The sequence below is a fragment of the Uranotaenia lowii genome, chromosome 1 (assembly GCF_029784155.1).
Source record: "Uranotaenia lowii strain MFRU-FL chromosome 1, ASM2978415v1, whole genome shotgun sequence".
In the NCBI taxonomy this organism is placed as follows: domain Eukaryota; kingdom Metazoa; phylum Arthropoda; class Insecta; order Diptera; family Culicidae; genus Uranotaenia; species Uranotaenia lowii.
The window spans coordinates 200,023,946-200,041,045 of record NC_073691.1 but is presented as its reverse complement, the minus strand read 5'-3'; the positions used below and the strand labels follow the sequence as shown (position 1 = coordinate 200,041,045).

At 36.7% G+C, this 17,100-nt stretch overlaps 2 protein-coding genes and 1 long non-coding RNA gene across 7 annotated transcripts in view; 1 reads left to right on the top strand and 2 right to left on the bottom strand.

Annotated features, from left to right (window-relative positions):
- Positions 1–9,350: 9,350 nt before the first annotated feature.
- LOC129743571 (uncharacterized) lies at positions 9,351–9,768 on the bottom strand. The gene is made up of 2 exons (XR_008736619.1): positions 9,549–9,768; positions 9,351–9,472 (listed from the first exon to the last, which is right to left on the bottom strand). It is a non-coding gene; the product is annotated as an uncharacterized LOC129743571 (long non-coding RNA).
- A 424-nt stretch (positions 9,769–10,192) lies between these two features.
- The window catches only part of LOC129743504 (CLIP domain-containing serine protease B4-like), a 170,969-nt gene continuing 164,061 nt past the window's right edge, over positions 10,193–17,100 (bottom strand). For all 5 annotated transcript variants that reach the window (XM_055735541.1, XM_055735559.1, XM_055735536.1 and 2 more), the window contains exons 8-9: positions 15,805–16,223; positions 10,193–11,038 (exon numbers count right to left, since the gene is read on the bottom strand). In XM_055735541.1, the coding sequence (XP_055591516.1) occupies positions 10,920–11,038; positions 15,805–16,223 (538 nt within the window). In that variant the 3' untranslated portion in view covers positions 10,193–10,919. The remainder of the gene's footprint in view (positions 11,039–15,804; positions 16,224–17,100) is intronic.
- LOC129743545 (uncharacterized) overlaps positions 10,866–17,100 on the top strand; it is a 100,213-nt gene continuing 93,978 nt past the window's right edge. Inside the window, exon 1 of the mRNA XM_055735601.1 lies at positions 10,866–10,875. The gene's annotated coding sequence lies outside the window, so the exon portion shown is untranslated. The remainder of the gene's footprint in view (positions 10,876–17,100) is intronic.

Below are 17,100 nucleotides of genomic sequence, written 5' to 3'. Positions count from 1 at the left end.
GAATAGGAATGGCAATGTAAACTGATTCTTATTCTGGAATAATAACTTTACTTTATTGGCTTTATTAGTTTTCAAATTATGCCAAAAAATATGTATGAAAGCTTTCCTCCTCCTTCCTGTCGTCCCTCAGAAAAAAGGAATCAAAAAACATTTCTTGAACCCCCAAAAAAAAACTTTTTGTGTTCCTGATTGGATACGCTGTGACACCAATTAAAGTAATTTTTGGTTTTATTCGAATTTAATTTTACATCTTTCCTATCCCTAAAGCTGATGAAATTAGAAAAATACAAATGTGCTGCATACATCCAGGGGTTAAAACCGCGTGTGAGACATAAGGCATAAGGCAGCGCACCTAGCGGTTACTTTTGGAAGCTAGTAGTTTCGCTTAAGATCAAAGATGGTTCCACTCAAGAGCAGAGATGTTAAAATCGCGAGTCTACATACTCGCACTTTGCCCTTCTTTGCAGAACGATTTTATTTCGTTAAACTCAATCTGCAATGATGCTATCTAAAGTTCAACTCGGAAAGCATCAGGAAGTAAGCTTCGGGTAAACTCGGCAGGAGTAAACAGCAATCGGGGGAAACATCAGCGAAGCAAACAGTGATGCCACATTAAAATCGGTATTTTCAAGTCCGAAAAAATCGGTATTCGGTATGAAAATTCCAAAAATCGATAATCGAATACCGATTTTTTTTTCGAAGCTTTTAATACTATTTTTATTGAAAGAATATTGAAGAATTACTATTTAGCTGATATCGTAACTTGGAAACATGATATTTTCTGCCCACTGCGACTTTGTTGTGTTATTCACTCTAAACACTTTTATCATTTAGTATTTTTCTACTTTAATCTTTATACTGAACACTACTACATTCATGGATCCAGAGCTTGCCTGGATGTTTCAGAAATACAACGTTGAGAAAAAAAAATAATTTCTATAATATTTAAAAATTGTAATAAATAATATAACAACTATTTATGACATCATTCAAGATAGTCATTGAGTACCTATTTGATATTTAAGATAATAACTCATTTAACAACTTTGTTGAAGACTGCGAAATGATTTGACTTTTTGTGTTTTTAAATATCAAAAATTCAATTTCGTTTAAAATTTCTTTAAAATTTCGACAATATTCCCGTTTTGTGCGGTTTAGAAGAAAATAACGAAATGAAAACTTCCATTACTTTTTTCTTAGAAATCAAAATTACTCGTGGCCTTCGAGAATGTTGATTATTGTGTGGATATTATCAAAATATTTGTAATGTTTCAAAGCTTTGCAAAAAAAGCGCTCAAATTTTTTAAAGAATTTTTACCAGATTTGAAAAGTTATCTCAAAAACATAGGATTTTTTAAATTCAAGAGCGTGCACTTATCTTGGTTCCTAAATTTTGAACACACAACTTCTTTTTATGATTTGCTTATATCTTATACTGCTATAATCTCTAATCTACCGTGTTATTCGATAATCAAAAGTCGATCTCAAGAGAGTTGGCATAGGAGACAAAGGTGTTATCGAATAATCTGAGACTTGGTGGCTAAATATAGGCACTAGAATTACATTGGTTCATAATTTAAAAAAAAGGAAAAAAATAGTTATAAATAGTTATATTTAAAAAAAAACTGTCAGACTGTATTTTTCAAAAATCGGTATGAAATCGGTAGGTTTAGCCATAAATCGGTATTCTATGAATACCGATTCTTGGTCAAAATTGTTGTCAAAAATCGGTATGAATACCGAAAAATCGGTAGGTGTGGCATCTATGGAAGCAAACGAACAGTTCTGCGAATAAAAAAAAAATCGTTTTCGTTCGGCAGCCGAACACATCAATCGGACAACGCATGGGGGCGTGGCTTAAATTGATAGATACAAGGGAACGGCAAACGAGCGAGAGAAGGGTGCGAGGAATGTTAACTCGGTCCGTCGGGCAACGATCGCTCGTGAGCATTCGTGTACGGTAAGCTTCGTTCTGTTGTTTCGTTGGTGTGATTTTATTCCTACGAGGCATGGAAAACATCAATTCGGAACTGTTCTCTTCGTTTTGTGTGCAATCGCGTCATGATTGGAACGAAGATAAAATCAATCTGCACACAACAAGTTAAACTCGGAAAAAATCAGCCGAATGATTCTTTCCGAAGCGAGTCTACACACCGCTGCTCAAGAGCATATTTGATTTTTGAAAACTACGCGATTAATTGAAATTTTGATGTAAAACTTGTTACAAAAACCCAAATAATGCTTTTTATGAATTTCTCTACCATGGTAGTCATTCAGAATCATTCAGAATCAGTTTATAATGGTCAAGGGTTAAGAAAATTGACGACCAAAGTCAGCATAGATTGGTGAAAATTGCAGCAGAAATGCGTATGTTTTTAAAGCTTCTAATAACACTATTTCATTTCAAAAATTTTAGCAAAAATGACAAAGCTTGTACGAAAAGATACTGAAAAAGAGTTTTTTCAACATTTTGATAAGATTCATAAATAATCATTGCCTAGATCTTAGGAAAAGAAAATGGTTCCGCTCAAGATCAGATTTCGACTAGTTCCGCTCAAGATCATTTACCCTAACACTGATGAACTGATGTACAAGCTAAGCCTTGAAAAGTGTGTAAAGTCCCGACGACCGTTTTGAATCAATTTCATGTTTTTTGGTTGAGCCACCAGATGTCTCCAAGGACACCAGAAAGAACTGTCAAGAAGAAAATGAAATGTAAACAAAACAAAACAACAAACTTTTAGTCAATTATGAAAAGGTCGTATCTATTTGACGAGTTTCGATCAAATTAATATTGAAGATTCGTGACACATTTCTAATTTGCATTATCAAAATTTTACGCTTAACGCTGTTTTTCGAATTGCTTCAAACTAGCATGAAGCACTTAATATAAACAGATATGATGCGTGAAAATGCCCGCTCAGAGAAGCCTAAAATCTGTATTTCTTCGTTGGATTGTTAATTTTAAGCTCAACTGGATAAAATAACTGGTTCGTCTGGCTTGTTCAAAGTTGTTAGTTAGCCTCTTTAGTAAAAAGAATCGAGGTAAAATCACGTAAAATGAACCAGATGAATTTACCTTGCTGTGAATATATTGAAGCCGTCCATTTTTCTACGATGTTAGTTTATTAATTTTTGAGATCATATATAATTGCGCTCTTCCAAGAATCAGGTACTTCAAAAGTTGATTCGGCTTGTTTAAATGATAGCATTTGAAATTATGAATACGTTACTGGAATTTCATAATTCAAGCTTGTTTATGTGTCATTTCGTCAGTCTCTCTAGTGACAATATTATAATGATGCTATTTTTCTCAGCTGAAATTTATTCTTAGTACATCTAATTATATACATAGAGCAATTCATCTAATTGTATTTAAATTTATTTATTAATGAGTTCAAACACCATTTCGCCCTCTCGAAAAATTCTTACTTGCAAAAGAGCTATCTAGAAACAGTGCCATCTGTTGCGCCGTTCAAAAGTTACAAATCAAGCAATAGATGGCACTGTTTTTCGTCACTTTTTAACGGCTTTTTCAAAAGAGAGCACTGGAAATTTTACATAAGTTTTTGAAGATTTTTTGTTCGAGCTTGTACATCAGTTCATCAGTGACCCTAATATTAAATTTTGAAAGAGTTCGTAGTAATTTGGAAGTGTTTAAAATATTTAGGCTAAAATGAAATTGAGAAAAAGTGTATTTAACTGAAGAACGGTTACTACACTATATAAGAAAAGGGAAGGGTACCTAGGGGGTACCTCAAGTCATTAGCTACAACGATATCACCGTCGAGACACCGTATGCCGCTGCAAATCTGTTCTCGTTTTTATTTCAGAGCGTGTTAGGTAATAACTCATCACATTTGTCTGAATCATTCTTGAGAAGTTGCAGAGGCGGGAAAGTTGCAATTCTTAAAGCAGAGACATAAACAGAGCGATTGGGGTTTCCGGGCTGGTTCTGCAACTGTATAAACTCGCCTCACCTTTGGAGTACCTTAGGGCAGTCATATGGGACATCTGATACTTCTGCTTTTCATCAATGATTTGAATGCTACTTTTGAGTCGTTAAAACTGTACGCCGCACAATTTCTTCGTTAGTTGATTACTGCACTCTCCAAAAAGACATTGTCTGTCTGCTTACCTGGTGACACCAGGCTGGTGTTATCAGAACGGTATCCCAATAATACCAAATGTACTACCATTACCTTCACTCGACAACCAAGGCCTATTATTTTTTAGTACAACATGCCAACGATTATCCTGAACCGCACTCCGATCGTCAAGGAGCTTGGTACTACTTTGAACAGCAATTCAGCATATTTCCACGACATTAGCTTAACAGTTTTTCGGTTCTTGGCTTCATACGACGGTACACGCATTATTTTAATGACTTCTGTAGTCTGAAAACGTTGTGCTGTACTCTCGTGCGCAGCATTCTAGAACTTGGAGTGCAAATTTGGGCCCATATCAGGCGGTGCAATAAAAAAAATCGAGAAAGTACGGCGATGCTTTGTCATATACGCATTACGTCAGCTACCGGAACAACGGATTTGAGCTCCCGCCTGACGAACAACGGCGTTTACTACTTAATCTACCAACCTGGCATCAAGGCGCATTTTTCTACAACGGCTCTTCATTTTTGACATCATGCAGAATAACGTGGATTGTCCCGATTTGCTATCGCTCCTGCCGTTGAATGCTCCTCTAAGCCGGTCGTAGGAACTGCTAAGACTTTCTAACCGACGAACTCAATATAGTCAGAACAATCATTTAGATGTATGTTGTGTAAGATTCAACGGAATTGTTAGTGAATTTGATTTTAATATGTCTAAATCAAATGTGTTAAATTCTAGGATAGGATAGTGTTGCATGCGCCGATCCAACATTGAACCCGTCGCTCCCCTATCAACTGCAACACTAAGTGTCACCATTCGTCATATCCCTGACCTGACAGTTAGGCTAGAAAAATATTATCAGTATCAAAACAGAAAGAGAAAGAGCTTGAGGCTAAGTTAGAAAGGAAATAGTACATTTTGTTTAAAACGTGGTCGAGTGATCTTCGAGTTATCGCGTAGCAGGTTTAGCAGCGTATTACCGTATAGTACAGGAGGTATTTAGTGTAGATAACTAACTTATGAATTGTAGATTTTATTTTTCATAGTATTCCGTCTCACGACATAACTTGACGAACATAATTCCTAAAATTGAATTGTAGGTTTATGAATCTTTAATTTCTTAGATAATTGCGTGCGAACTGGTGCTAAGATACCGTATTCCGTCTTTCACAATCAGACTTCATATACTTTGATGGGTAAGAACGTGTCAAAGACACGGTGTAATATAGAGGTTTTACACCTTTGAAGGGGATCTAAATTAGACTTACCGGCTTAACTCCGTCTCAGGGGCTCCTACGCCTAATTTGGGGCTAACTGTTGGCCTGGAGGTGTTTGGGGAGCGGGTTTTGGGCCATCTCGATTGTGGTTGAGGCACTTTATTTGTTGATTTTTCTTTGGGGGTTCTAATTAACACACTACGGGCCGTTCTTCTTCTTTCTGGCCACACGACACGTGCGCAAACGCTTTTTAGTGATTTGTCTCCCACGGCACTGGAGACCACGTTGGAACTAAAAACCCGACCAATCCTTTTTTTTCGAGGCACCACGGATCGCGGAATACAGGGCGGAACGCCAATAATGAACCGAAGGGGCTTTTTTATCGTTTTTATCACCGATCGACTTCGCTTGGGCCGACACGTCTGGCTTCTTCAACGACTCACAAGCAAGAGAGCCTTTCAACCCTTTCGCTCCTCGTTTCCGGGGGTTTCCGCCTTATTTCGGAGTTCGCAAACTCCATAGAGAACGCAAACTCTTTTATTTACGCCAAAGCAGTTCTCTGCCAGAGGTTCTCAAGCCATTATTAACCGCCCCTTATTTCCCCCCAGACCATCTACGCTCTTTATATATAAATTAAATTAATGGGACATATTTACATGTTACAACGGTAACGGCTAGCTTATTAACTTTACTATTATCCTCCAGTTCTCGTCATTATTTATGGTGCACTACGAACAAACCTAGGATAATTGAAAGAACATACTATAATCATTCTACGGTGAGGTCACTTGGCACCTTCCCTAACAGTAATCCTTTAACATAACCTCAAACTGTTACAGATACCTACATTCTGCACAAGTAAATTGAGTTCAAGACTCATTGCAGTTGTGTGACGGTTAATCACTGACTGTAAGTCAAATCTAATTGTAACAAACAAGCATATTTCTAAAGTTAAATTAACCTATATTTTTAGGAATTTTATATTTTTTCGTGAAGGAGATAATAATTAAATTGGTTGATTAAACCGTCGTGCAACAGATAGTTTAATGTTGTGTAACCCATCGTGGGTGCACGAATTCACTGCAGTTTCTGCCTAAGTATGTGCATTCTTTAGAGCATTGCACATACTTAGGCACATTATTTAGAGCATTTTAAGCTCGACAAATCTCCAAAGCAGCGCGCCACCATACCCGGACCCCATAGCTTCGTATGAACTGTTGTGGAGTGAATGTATTGGGTATGATGATGTAAGTATATTTAGGAAGAACGAATCAAGCAGGTGGGCTAGTTTGCTCACAGGTACTCCGGCATCAATGTATATACCTGACCACCTGGTAACTAATTGAACATTCCTATCATATAGTCAGTTATAGAATAAAACACATTTTACCTGTCGGCCGCTTATGGGATTCGAACCCAAAAGTTTTCTGGCCGATACCGAGAATCGAACCCAGTACGCCTGGCATTCCAATTCAAGACTCGCGCCAGCCTATTCGCTAGACCATATCAGCGCTATAAATCTAGGGCAGGGTAGTTTAATCTCTGTTAATAATTTGAGGCATCTGCAATTGTTCAAATCCTTGAAAATGTTTTATCCTTTAAATATAGGTACAAAAATGACCAAGAATGTTATAAAAAGATGTCGAATTTTTCGTTTTGCTAAATTAAGTTGTAACCGTTTGTTACTTGTACATAAAAATAATGTGTCTTTGACACTTTTTCAAAATCGACTACATCCCTGGTAAGGGGTTCTCACCAACTCTCATCGAGAGACGTCAAAACAATCGCCACTCAGGGGTTCGTCCCATTTTACCTCCCATCCCTCTCATTACGCGGCAACTCTCTCCAGAGAGATACCCATGGGCGCGGATGAACAGGCTTTTGTTATCGCGAGGAAGTGTCATCACCCAATCAACGTCGCACACGTCATTTCCAATTGCCGACGTATTTATATATTGGTGTGACGGTCGGATGAACTTAAGAAAATGAAACTTTGCGAAGATTCGGCCTAGCAAGTTCAGGCTCTTTCTGTCCGTGAACGCCTTAGGGCTAAGAAGTGCGCGTCGTGTCCTTTAAAGTTAAAGTAATAAAAAGTTGAATTTTCAAGTGGTGCAATAAATTCTAATTAATAACTACTAAAATTACAGGTTTAAACAAAATAAGAAACGTCTACAAACAGAAAGACGATACAAACAGAAGATCAAAAGTGATTAAAATGAAAGTTGTTTGTTGGTTATAAAAATAGTACGTTCGCATAAGGTTAAAAGTTGTATGTTAAAACAGTGTAACTTAAATATTTTCATTTGTTTAACAGCCACAATTACAACTAAAATTGTTAAAACGACAGAAAAGAAACAATTAAAATCAAAATTGTGAACTGAAAGAGGTAAACATTATGGACTTTGTGTTAAAATGTTAAAAACACATGCGTCCACGTGCAAATATGCGATTCAGCAAACTAAGTTTATTTATTTATATGTAATAGCCTTAAAAACCACAACACACGGAACAACGACATAAAACAACAAACTAAAACGTGTTTACGAAAGAAAAAGGTAAAAATGTATAAAATGTAACCCTATATATATATATGAATATTGTAAAAATGTATAGAGAATCACATGCGGTTCAAATTATGACAACACAAGGGGTAGTAATGCTCGGATCAGGTCCAAAGGACCTTTTTCTTTTTGGTTTCTTCCTTAAAGCTTCCGGATCGGCCTCGTTGGGTAGCGGTGGTTGTCAAGAGCCAAAACTACCACGCTAAAACGGACAGAAAACTGAAGGTATCTGGTGGACCTAACCTCAACAAAGTCTACCAAACCGCAACCACGCGGACTCTGGCATTCATCAAACTAGATTCACTACCGTTTCGGGACGCCGAAACCGGTAAGAATCCGCCAGAGGGCCTACCTGTGCCGAGGATAATATTTCCGGAATTCATCGTTACAAAATCTACACCCCAACAGAAACCGCAAGTATACGAGCATTTGTGAAGTCTAGGTTAGGGCTAATGTTGCCAATAAATAGCCGCCTTATAATGTGTAAAGCCAATTTCCTGTTTTAGTGTTATTTATTTAGTTGGAGTTGTTACCACTTTTGCTTTGTCATCGAATATTTTCCGTTGTTACATGCCTCCCCCTGATACGTTCCGAGAAAGAGCTTGCACTTTGGTCATCAATTGAAAATAGTCTCCGAAAAACGGTTGGTGACATGCGAGGTACCACTCGCTTTTTATAACAGGGTTTGTTTGTTCCGCTTTGTGGACATCTCTACTTTGGGTGCTCTTGCAGCACTCAAGAGGGAGTAGCCCGGGGTGATTCCTGCGTACGACCCTGAGTCCCAAACAATTTCACTCATTACATCCTGAACCAAAACCACCCACCCACTGAGTTAACCGTGAGTTACAAAGTGCTAAATTATCAATATTTTCATTACTTTAGTAATTTTAGTCTTTTTGGTGTATTTTGTTCGTTTAGGTAATTTTTGACATTTTAAATCATTTTTGTCGTTTTGGTCTTTTCAGTCAATTGGACATTTTGCACCTTTTGGTCTTTTTGGCAACTGTGTTGGTCAATTTGCCTTTTTTTTAAATTTTGGTAATTATTGTCACGTTTTTTAGTCTTATCACTTTTGTTGTTCTTGTCATTTTACCTTATTTCTAAAAATTTTAAACTTAAAAATCTTTACCTGGTTGTAAAGCATTAAAATAATTGTGAATGCTTCTCATTTCCTCAAAATTATTTTCACAATGCTTGGAGCTTCTCAAATATTAAAAAAATAACATTTAAAAAAAAATTAGATACAAATTATATAAAAACTAAAACCTTCAAAATAAAATTCACAAAGTTCTCGTAAAAATAATTAAAAAAATTGTTATAATAAAAATTGGATTCTATAAATTCATAATCATAAATGTTTGAAGCTAAATACTAACAGGCGTAATTCAGTTCAAAAGTCGCAGATTCCTCATCGGATCACGATGGAAGTGATATTCTGAGTAAATGAAACAGAGAACACGTCTAGCTCGTAACAAAATGAGGGATTCAACTTTATTCAGCCGCATACTCCACGGTCTCGATGGCGGCACTAGTCGAGCCGCCCCGTATTTTTCTTCCTCTCTAGGGAGACCTTTAACGTCATCTTGAAAGAACAAGAACTTAATTATCTGCCTGCCGGTCTGACAGGACAGGACAGAACGAATGACATGCCTTCCTACCTAGGCATTTTTCCGGTTCCACTTCCGGTGACACCGGTGCTGCTAAAGGTGAGAGCCAGTTATAAGGGAAGTTGGTTGCCATTCATACATTCATACACTCTAAACACCGGTATAGGGATTGGTCTGGATCTGGAAAGCTATAGGGAAAATGTGGGTCACAACTCGAAGCAACAGCAGCGGTAGAAGGACTCTTTTGCGGTTTTTTTCTAGGGTGCCTCCCCACTAAGAATCTGTTCTCTTGAGGTTAATTGTGTATGTACATGCGCTTTTAAGTTATTTACGGGGAGATGATTTGACAAGTTAAGACACTAACGGAGTTAACACACTTAAAAATATTTGTTTCAAATTTCGGTTAGAGTCAATTTTGTGTTTTTTGGCATTTTTCCTGCATTATTTAAGAGCGCGGTCTTCGGAATTATCAACAAAGGTACCAATGACTAGAAGTCATCGGTCCTTAAAAATTCAAACAGCACCCGGCTTATTCAAACATTCAATTTTGATATCATTATTCATGTTCAAACGAAAATTGTCTAGCTAAGAAATCAAATCTTAACCGAATTTATTTGAATTCTGAAGCCATAGATTCGGGGTGTGTCCTACTCTAAATTCAAAATCCAGGTGCTAAGATAAAGAATCTAGCTCCCTAAAAACTTATAGAAAATTTATTTTCAATCCAACGATACCGAACCGTAACCCCAACCCAAAGGGTCCCAATCTAGATGAATATTTTCTAGAGGCAGCTCTCACTAATCTTGGAGCCAGCTGGTGTTTGGCACAGTGTTAGTTCTGGCTACAGAACCATCTCTTTCCGGTCCATTGTTTACCTACTTCTGCTGCCTGTCTGCCACCCCGTGTGTCCTTCCAAACAAAACAGCGGGAATCCTTTCGTGTGCTGTAAAGTGTATTCATTAAATACTGCAAGACAGTTCAGTTGATGTTGCCCAAACAGAAAAGCTCTCCGGCTACATTTGTTCGGGTCCCCATACATTTTGCTTTTTTATGTTGCACAGAATATAAAAGTGTCCCTAAACTTAATCCTTCTATGTACAAAGAATGTGCGGTTGTGTTTGTTTTGCTGACGCTTCAGACGAGGATTACAAGTGAAGCTTCTTTGGAGAAGGAAAAATGGGTAGCCAATTTTTTTCCCTCGAAATAAAACATCATTTCGCTGCTGAACGTTGATGCTAGCCTCGGTTCTCCACCGGTTGGTCTGTGTTTCAGATGTAAAAATAAACCACACATCGCGTCCAATTGCATTTTTACAAAGCTCATAGGTACAGCTCACTCTCAGCTCGGTTCGCGTTCACACTCTTGCTAAACCGGATCGATGCATCGGCCCTCACTGGTTGCATACCCTCCGGGCGGTTTTCATCACTGATGGTGGCCACGATATTTGACGGTTTCGATTGACAGCAGTTTTCCCGCTGGGAAAGTCACAGCTGCCAGCACCGGAGATGCTATCGTGATGAGAAAGGTCCAAATCGTGTGATCTGTGAAAAAAAAAAAAAACAAAAGTCGTTGAAATGGAATAGCGTTTTAAAGTTGAAAGGAAAGATTGAAGATTCTGTGCTTGTTATTTTTTTTAGAGAATTTTACAATAGAATCCTGAATTGGATGTATGGAGAGCTTAATACAAATTAATTATCGGTTTATTAGTTTTGAATCCGATACTAACTTCAAATTCTCTAACTCCACTCCCTTTGATACGGTCATGATCAATGTCTTTATTACTTGGGTCTTCATTCTTATTTAGAAAATTGAGCTTAATATCAAAATTTTACTAATTCTAAACAACTTATAAAGAAAAGTGGTTAAACTCTCTCAAAAATAACTTCCAATGTGACATAAAATTATCCCGCAATGCTGGTCAAATATACGAAATCGTCTATCCGTTGAAAAAATAACTTTTATTGTGTTTCGGTTCGCTTCTGTTGATACATATTTCATTTGCATTTTTATTCGTTTTTGTTCTACTCACTAGCTTCAAATACGTGGTGGTTATAAAGTGGTGAAAATCCGAGCTTGCTTTTTCACGCGATTGTTCGAGTGAAAGTAACGTTACATCTTTGTTTCCGGCCGCTGAACGCGAAAATTCGAGCTTGGTGTTGAATTATTTCAGGACCCTACCGTGAGAGAACGGTCATCTTCCTTATGGGACATCATATCAACGCGAATTTCGAACACTAAGTTTATCGAACGTTAACGAAAACCTAATCAAAAGAAAAGAAAACATTTTTCCATCGAATTGTCTCTTTTTCAGGACTTTCCTTGAACGGAAAATGCTAAACCGGAAACGGGAAAATTTCTTTGCACCCAGGCTCTTTTATTTCATTACTGCCGCAACCACTCTTCAATTCAGCCTTTTCCGAATTCACGGTTTCATGCTTTGCTGCTAACAGCTACTAAATCGTATGAGACACACAACAGTGCACGTTCTTCTCCAAGTGCCTAATATGCAAAGTTTTTATTGCGACTATGGCCTGATTTCGAGCTTCAGATTTGGGTCGTCTTACCGTTTGTGTATCAGAGGCGAATTGCGAATTGGTCGCCATAGAATTTAGCAAATGATTCCGGGAAAATCGCTTGACGTGAGTGTGTTTTAAGTATTTAGGTACATATATACTTACGGAAATATTGAATAATGGTTTTCTGTTTTTAATTATTAAGATAAAGATTTTTTCCCGGGAAAATTTATAACTCCAGTTGTGTTAAGATGTTTCATAATACCATTTAACAATTAGAAATTTATACCGAAGGTAAATCTAATTAATTTACGTTGGATCGAGAGGACCAACATGAGAAGTGTTCTGTAAATTCGCTTCACGAATTTACGTTGGATCAGGAGGACCGACATGAGGAGTGTTCTGAAGGTTCACTTCATGAATTTACGTTGGATCAGGAGGACCAACTTGAGGAATGTTCTGAAGGTTCGCTTCACGAATTTACGTTGGATCGAGAGGACCAATATGAGAAGTGTTCTGAAGGTTCACTTAATGAATTAACGTTGGATCGGGAGGACCAACATTAGAAGTGTTCTGTAAATTCGCTTCACAAATTTACGTTGGATCGAAAGGACCGACATGAGGAGTGTTCTGAAGGTTCACTTAATCAATTTACGTTGAATCGGGAGGACCAACAAGAGAAGTGTTCTGAAGGTTCGCTTCACGAATTTACGTTGGATCGAGAGGACCAACAAGAGAAGTGTTCTGAATGTTCACTTCACGAATTTACGTTGGATCGGGAGGACCAACATGAGCAGTGTTCTGGAAGTTCGCTTCACTAATTCATGTTGGATCGGGAGAACCAACATGGACCAAAATGAAATTTTACTACAAAAAAAAAAAAAACCATTTTGTTTTCGGTATTATATTTTTGTGTAGGGGGGAGGCACGACACTCTCTTAGTAGATAGGCCTTTCCAAGTCGACAATTCCCCAAAATCGTCCAAAAATGACAAAAATGACAAAAATGACAAAAATTACAAAAATGACCAAAATGACAACAATGACAAAAATGACAAAAATGACAAAAATGACAAAAATGACAAAAATGACAAAAATGACAAAAATGACAAAAATGACAAAAATGACAAAAATGACAAAAATGACAAAAATGACAAAAATGACAAAAATGACAAAAATGACAAAAATGACAAAAATGACAAAAATGACAAAAATGACAAAAATGACAAAAATGACAAAAATGACAAAAATGACAAAAATGACAAAAATGACAAAAATGACAAAAATGACAAAAATGACAAAAATGACAAAAATGACAAAAATGACAAAAATGACAAAAATGACAAAAATGACAAAAATGACAAAAATGACAAAAATGACAAAAATGACAAAAATGACAAAAATGACAAAAATGACAAAAATGACAAAAATGACAAAAATGACAAAAATGACAAAAATGACAAAAATGACAAAAATGACAAAAATGACAAAAATGACAAAAATGACAAAAATGACAAAAATGACAAAAATGACAAAAATGACAAAAATGACAAAAATGACAAAAATGACAAAAATGACAAAAATGACAAAAATGACAAAAATGACAAAAATGACAAAAATGACAAAAATGACAAAAATGACAAAAATGACAAAAATGACAAAAATGACAAAAATGACAAAAATGACATAAATCACAAAAATGACAAAAATGACAAAAATGACAAAATTAACAAAAATGACCAAAATGACAAAAATGACAAAAGGACAAAAATGACAAAAATGACATAAATCACAAAAATGACAAAAACGACAAAAATGACAAAAATGACAAAAATGACAAAAATGACAAAAATGACAAAAATGACAAAAATGACAAAAATGACAAAAATGACAAAAATGACAAAAAAGACAAAAATTACAAAAATGACAAAAATGACAAAAATGACAAAAATGACAAAAATGACAAAAATGACAAAAATGACAAAAATGACAAAAATGACAAAAATGACAAAAATGACAAAAATGACAAAAATGACAAAAATGACAAAAATGACAAAAATGACAAAAATGACAAAAATGACAAAAATGACAAAAATGACAAAAATGACAAAAATGACAAAAATGACAAAAATGACAAAAATGACAAAAATGACAAAAATGACAAAAATGACAAAAATGACAAAAATGACAAAAATGACAAAAATGATAAAAATGACAAAAATGACAAAAATGACAAAAATGACAAAAATGACAAAAATGACAAAAATGACAAAAATGACAAAAATGACAAAAATGACAAAAATGACAAAAATGACAAAAATCACCAAAATCACCAAAATGACAAAAATGACAAAAATGACAAAAATGACAAAAATGACAAAAATGACAAAAATGACAAAAATGACAAAAATGACAAAAATGACAAAAATGACAAAAATGACAAAAATGACCAAAATGACAAAAATGACAAAAATGACAAAAATGACAAAAATGACAAAAATGACAAAAATGACAAAAATGACAAAAATGACAAAAATGACAAAAATGACAAAAATGACAAAAATGACAAAAATGACAAAAATGACAAAAATGACAAAAATGACAAAAATGACAAAAATGACAAAAATGACAAAAATGACAAAAATGACAAAAATGACAAAAATGACAAAAATGACAAAAATGACAAAAATGACAAAAATGACAAAAATGACAAAAATGACAACAATGACAACAATGACAACAATGACAACAATGACAAAAATGACAAATATGGCAAAGATGACAAAAATGACCAAAATGACACAAATGACAAATCTGGCAAAAGACAAAAAATGACAAAATTGACAAAAATAATAAAAATGACAAAAATGACAAAATGACAAAAATTACGGATTGGCACAGGAAGCGCAAATTTTTAAGGCTGTTACTTGTTTGTTTGTTTTGATTTGGCCTCCCGGTGGGTAAAGATGGACTTGGCTTAGGAAGTGCAGATTTTTCAGACTGCTGCTGATTGCTTGTTTTGATCTGGCTTTCCGGTGGAAAAAGACAGATTTGGCTTAGGAAGCGCAGATTTTTAAGGGTGCAGTTGCCGATTGTTTTTTTTTATTTGGCTTTCAGGTGGGAAAAGACGGATTGGCTTAGGAAGAGCGGATTTTCAAAGCTGCTGCTGTAGATTGTTTGTTTTGATTTGGCATCCCGGTGGAAAAATACGGATTAGCTTAGCAGGGGCGGATTTTGAAGCTGCTGCAGTAGTTGGCTTGTTTTGATTTATCATACCGGTGGAAAAAGACGGATTGGCTCTAGAAGCGCAGATTTTTAAGGCTGAAGCCTCTTATTGTTTGTTTTGAGTGGTTTCCCGTGCGATAAAGAAGGAATTGGCTTGGCTTAGGAAGCGCTGATTTTTAAGACTGTTGCTGCTGATTGTTGTTTCGATTCGGTTTTCCGGTGGAAAAAGACAGGGTTTTTTGGCTAAAATTTCAACTTTTCCTTCATTTTTAAGTTAAATTTAACAAACTATAGATACCTACATATCTTGACAAATCTTTTTTTTTTGTTTCGATTATAGTGGTTTTGAATTTTATTGAGAATTTTGGGTTAATTAGCATTCTCTTCAGGCAGAAACGAGAGCTGATTAAGCTTCTATGAAACCTTTTTGAGGAAATAATGGTTGCTTGGGAGGTCAAACACATTGTGCTATATAACATGTGTTTGACCTAGTGTCTCTAGATCTTGTGGAAACATTTTAGTTTTATGATAGCTTATTAGAGCTCCATGTTTGTGTATTCTTCAACTTACCAAATCTTCGACTGGTTCCGCTCCCCATCCGTTTGCCTATGCTGGTCACCTTGGCCACCGTGGCCGAACTGCTGCGTTCCGTCGTTACAGCCGAGGGAGCCTGCTGTTGGAATATGTAGGGTACTCCGGCTGCCCCAACCAATCCCCCGAGGGCCGTATTGCTGGCCCCTCCGAGGCCACTGTGACCCATTCCGGGACCGGCAAGCATCCCTACGGCACCGTTCATGGTCTCGAAAGCGTACAGGGCCCGGAATCCGGTTCCATCCAGCCGGTCGTTTGTCACCAACGTTACCCGGAAGAAGCGCCCATCCGATCGGATCATCATGTCCCGTCGCAAACCGCAGTACAGGCCAAACTTCCGGTCCCGGGTCAGGAAGTTAGAGAATTCCACCCAATCGCTCGCACTTCGCTCGTCACATCTGCCAAATGGGAAAATAAATAGTATGAATAATGCAATTCTTCCTTCAGCAAAAAAAAAAGAATCAATCCAAAATTCTTTTGTGATTTCCCACCCCTTCACTGTTCTGTGTAAGAAAAAAAAAATCAGAATGAAGCTGTTCAATTTATGAAACCTCCACACGACGCCTCCCTTTTTTTCCTTTCTTTCTTCTTGTTGTGTACCAAGTACGATTCCACTTTCTCGCTCAATTACACTCAGCAGGCCATCTTCGGGCACAATTATCCCCATCAGCATAAAGTCAATCAAAGCAGGCCGGCCGGGGAGGAATTCTATCTATCCATCGCAAATTGGACTTCGCACCAGATTCGACCAGATGATGATGGCATTTCCTAGTCATCGTCCTCGGCCGTTCGTTCGCTGTCGACGGCTTCGTGAGGTTCTACTGCCGAATGGCCAATAAAAAACCACCCAAAGCAAGAACGGAAAAACTCCAACAAACGACGAAAGAAAAACGACAATGTCACGGGCCAAGTGGAAAACAAACAATGGAGGGAAAGCTTTGGTTTTCATGGAGCGAGGCTGCAAAAAAAAAGATACAAATATAAATGGCTCAAACAAGCAGACAATCGGACCGACAGACTGCTGCTAGCTTGGAAGGAATTGTTTTCTTTTGGAAGCTATGTATCTTTTGTTTTGGTTCCGTTTTGGTTTTTTCCCTCCACGTGCCACGGTAATCAATTTTTGAGGAAATCTGTTTTGAATATTTATGTCCCTCGAGTATTGTTTGGTTTTTCCTGTTGTTTCTGTTTTGCCACGAATGGAGTGGATAACCAATATTGTAAGTAAATGGATAAGCAGTTTTTTATTCTCTCTGTTTTTACCATCATTAATTTAGA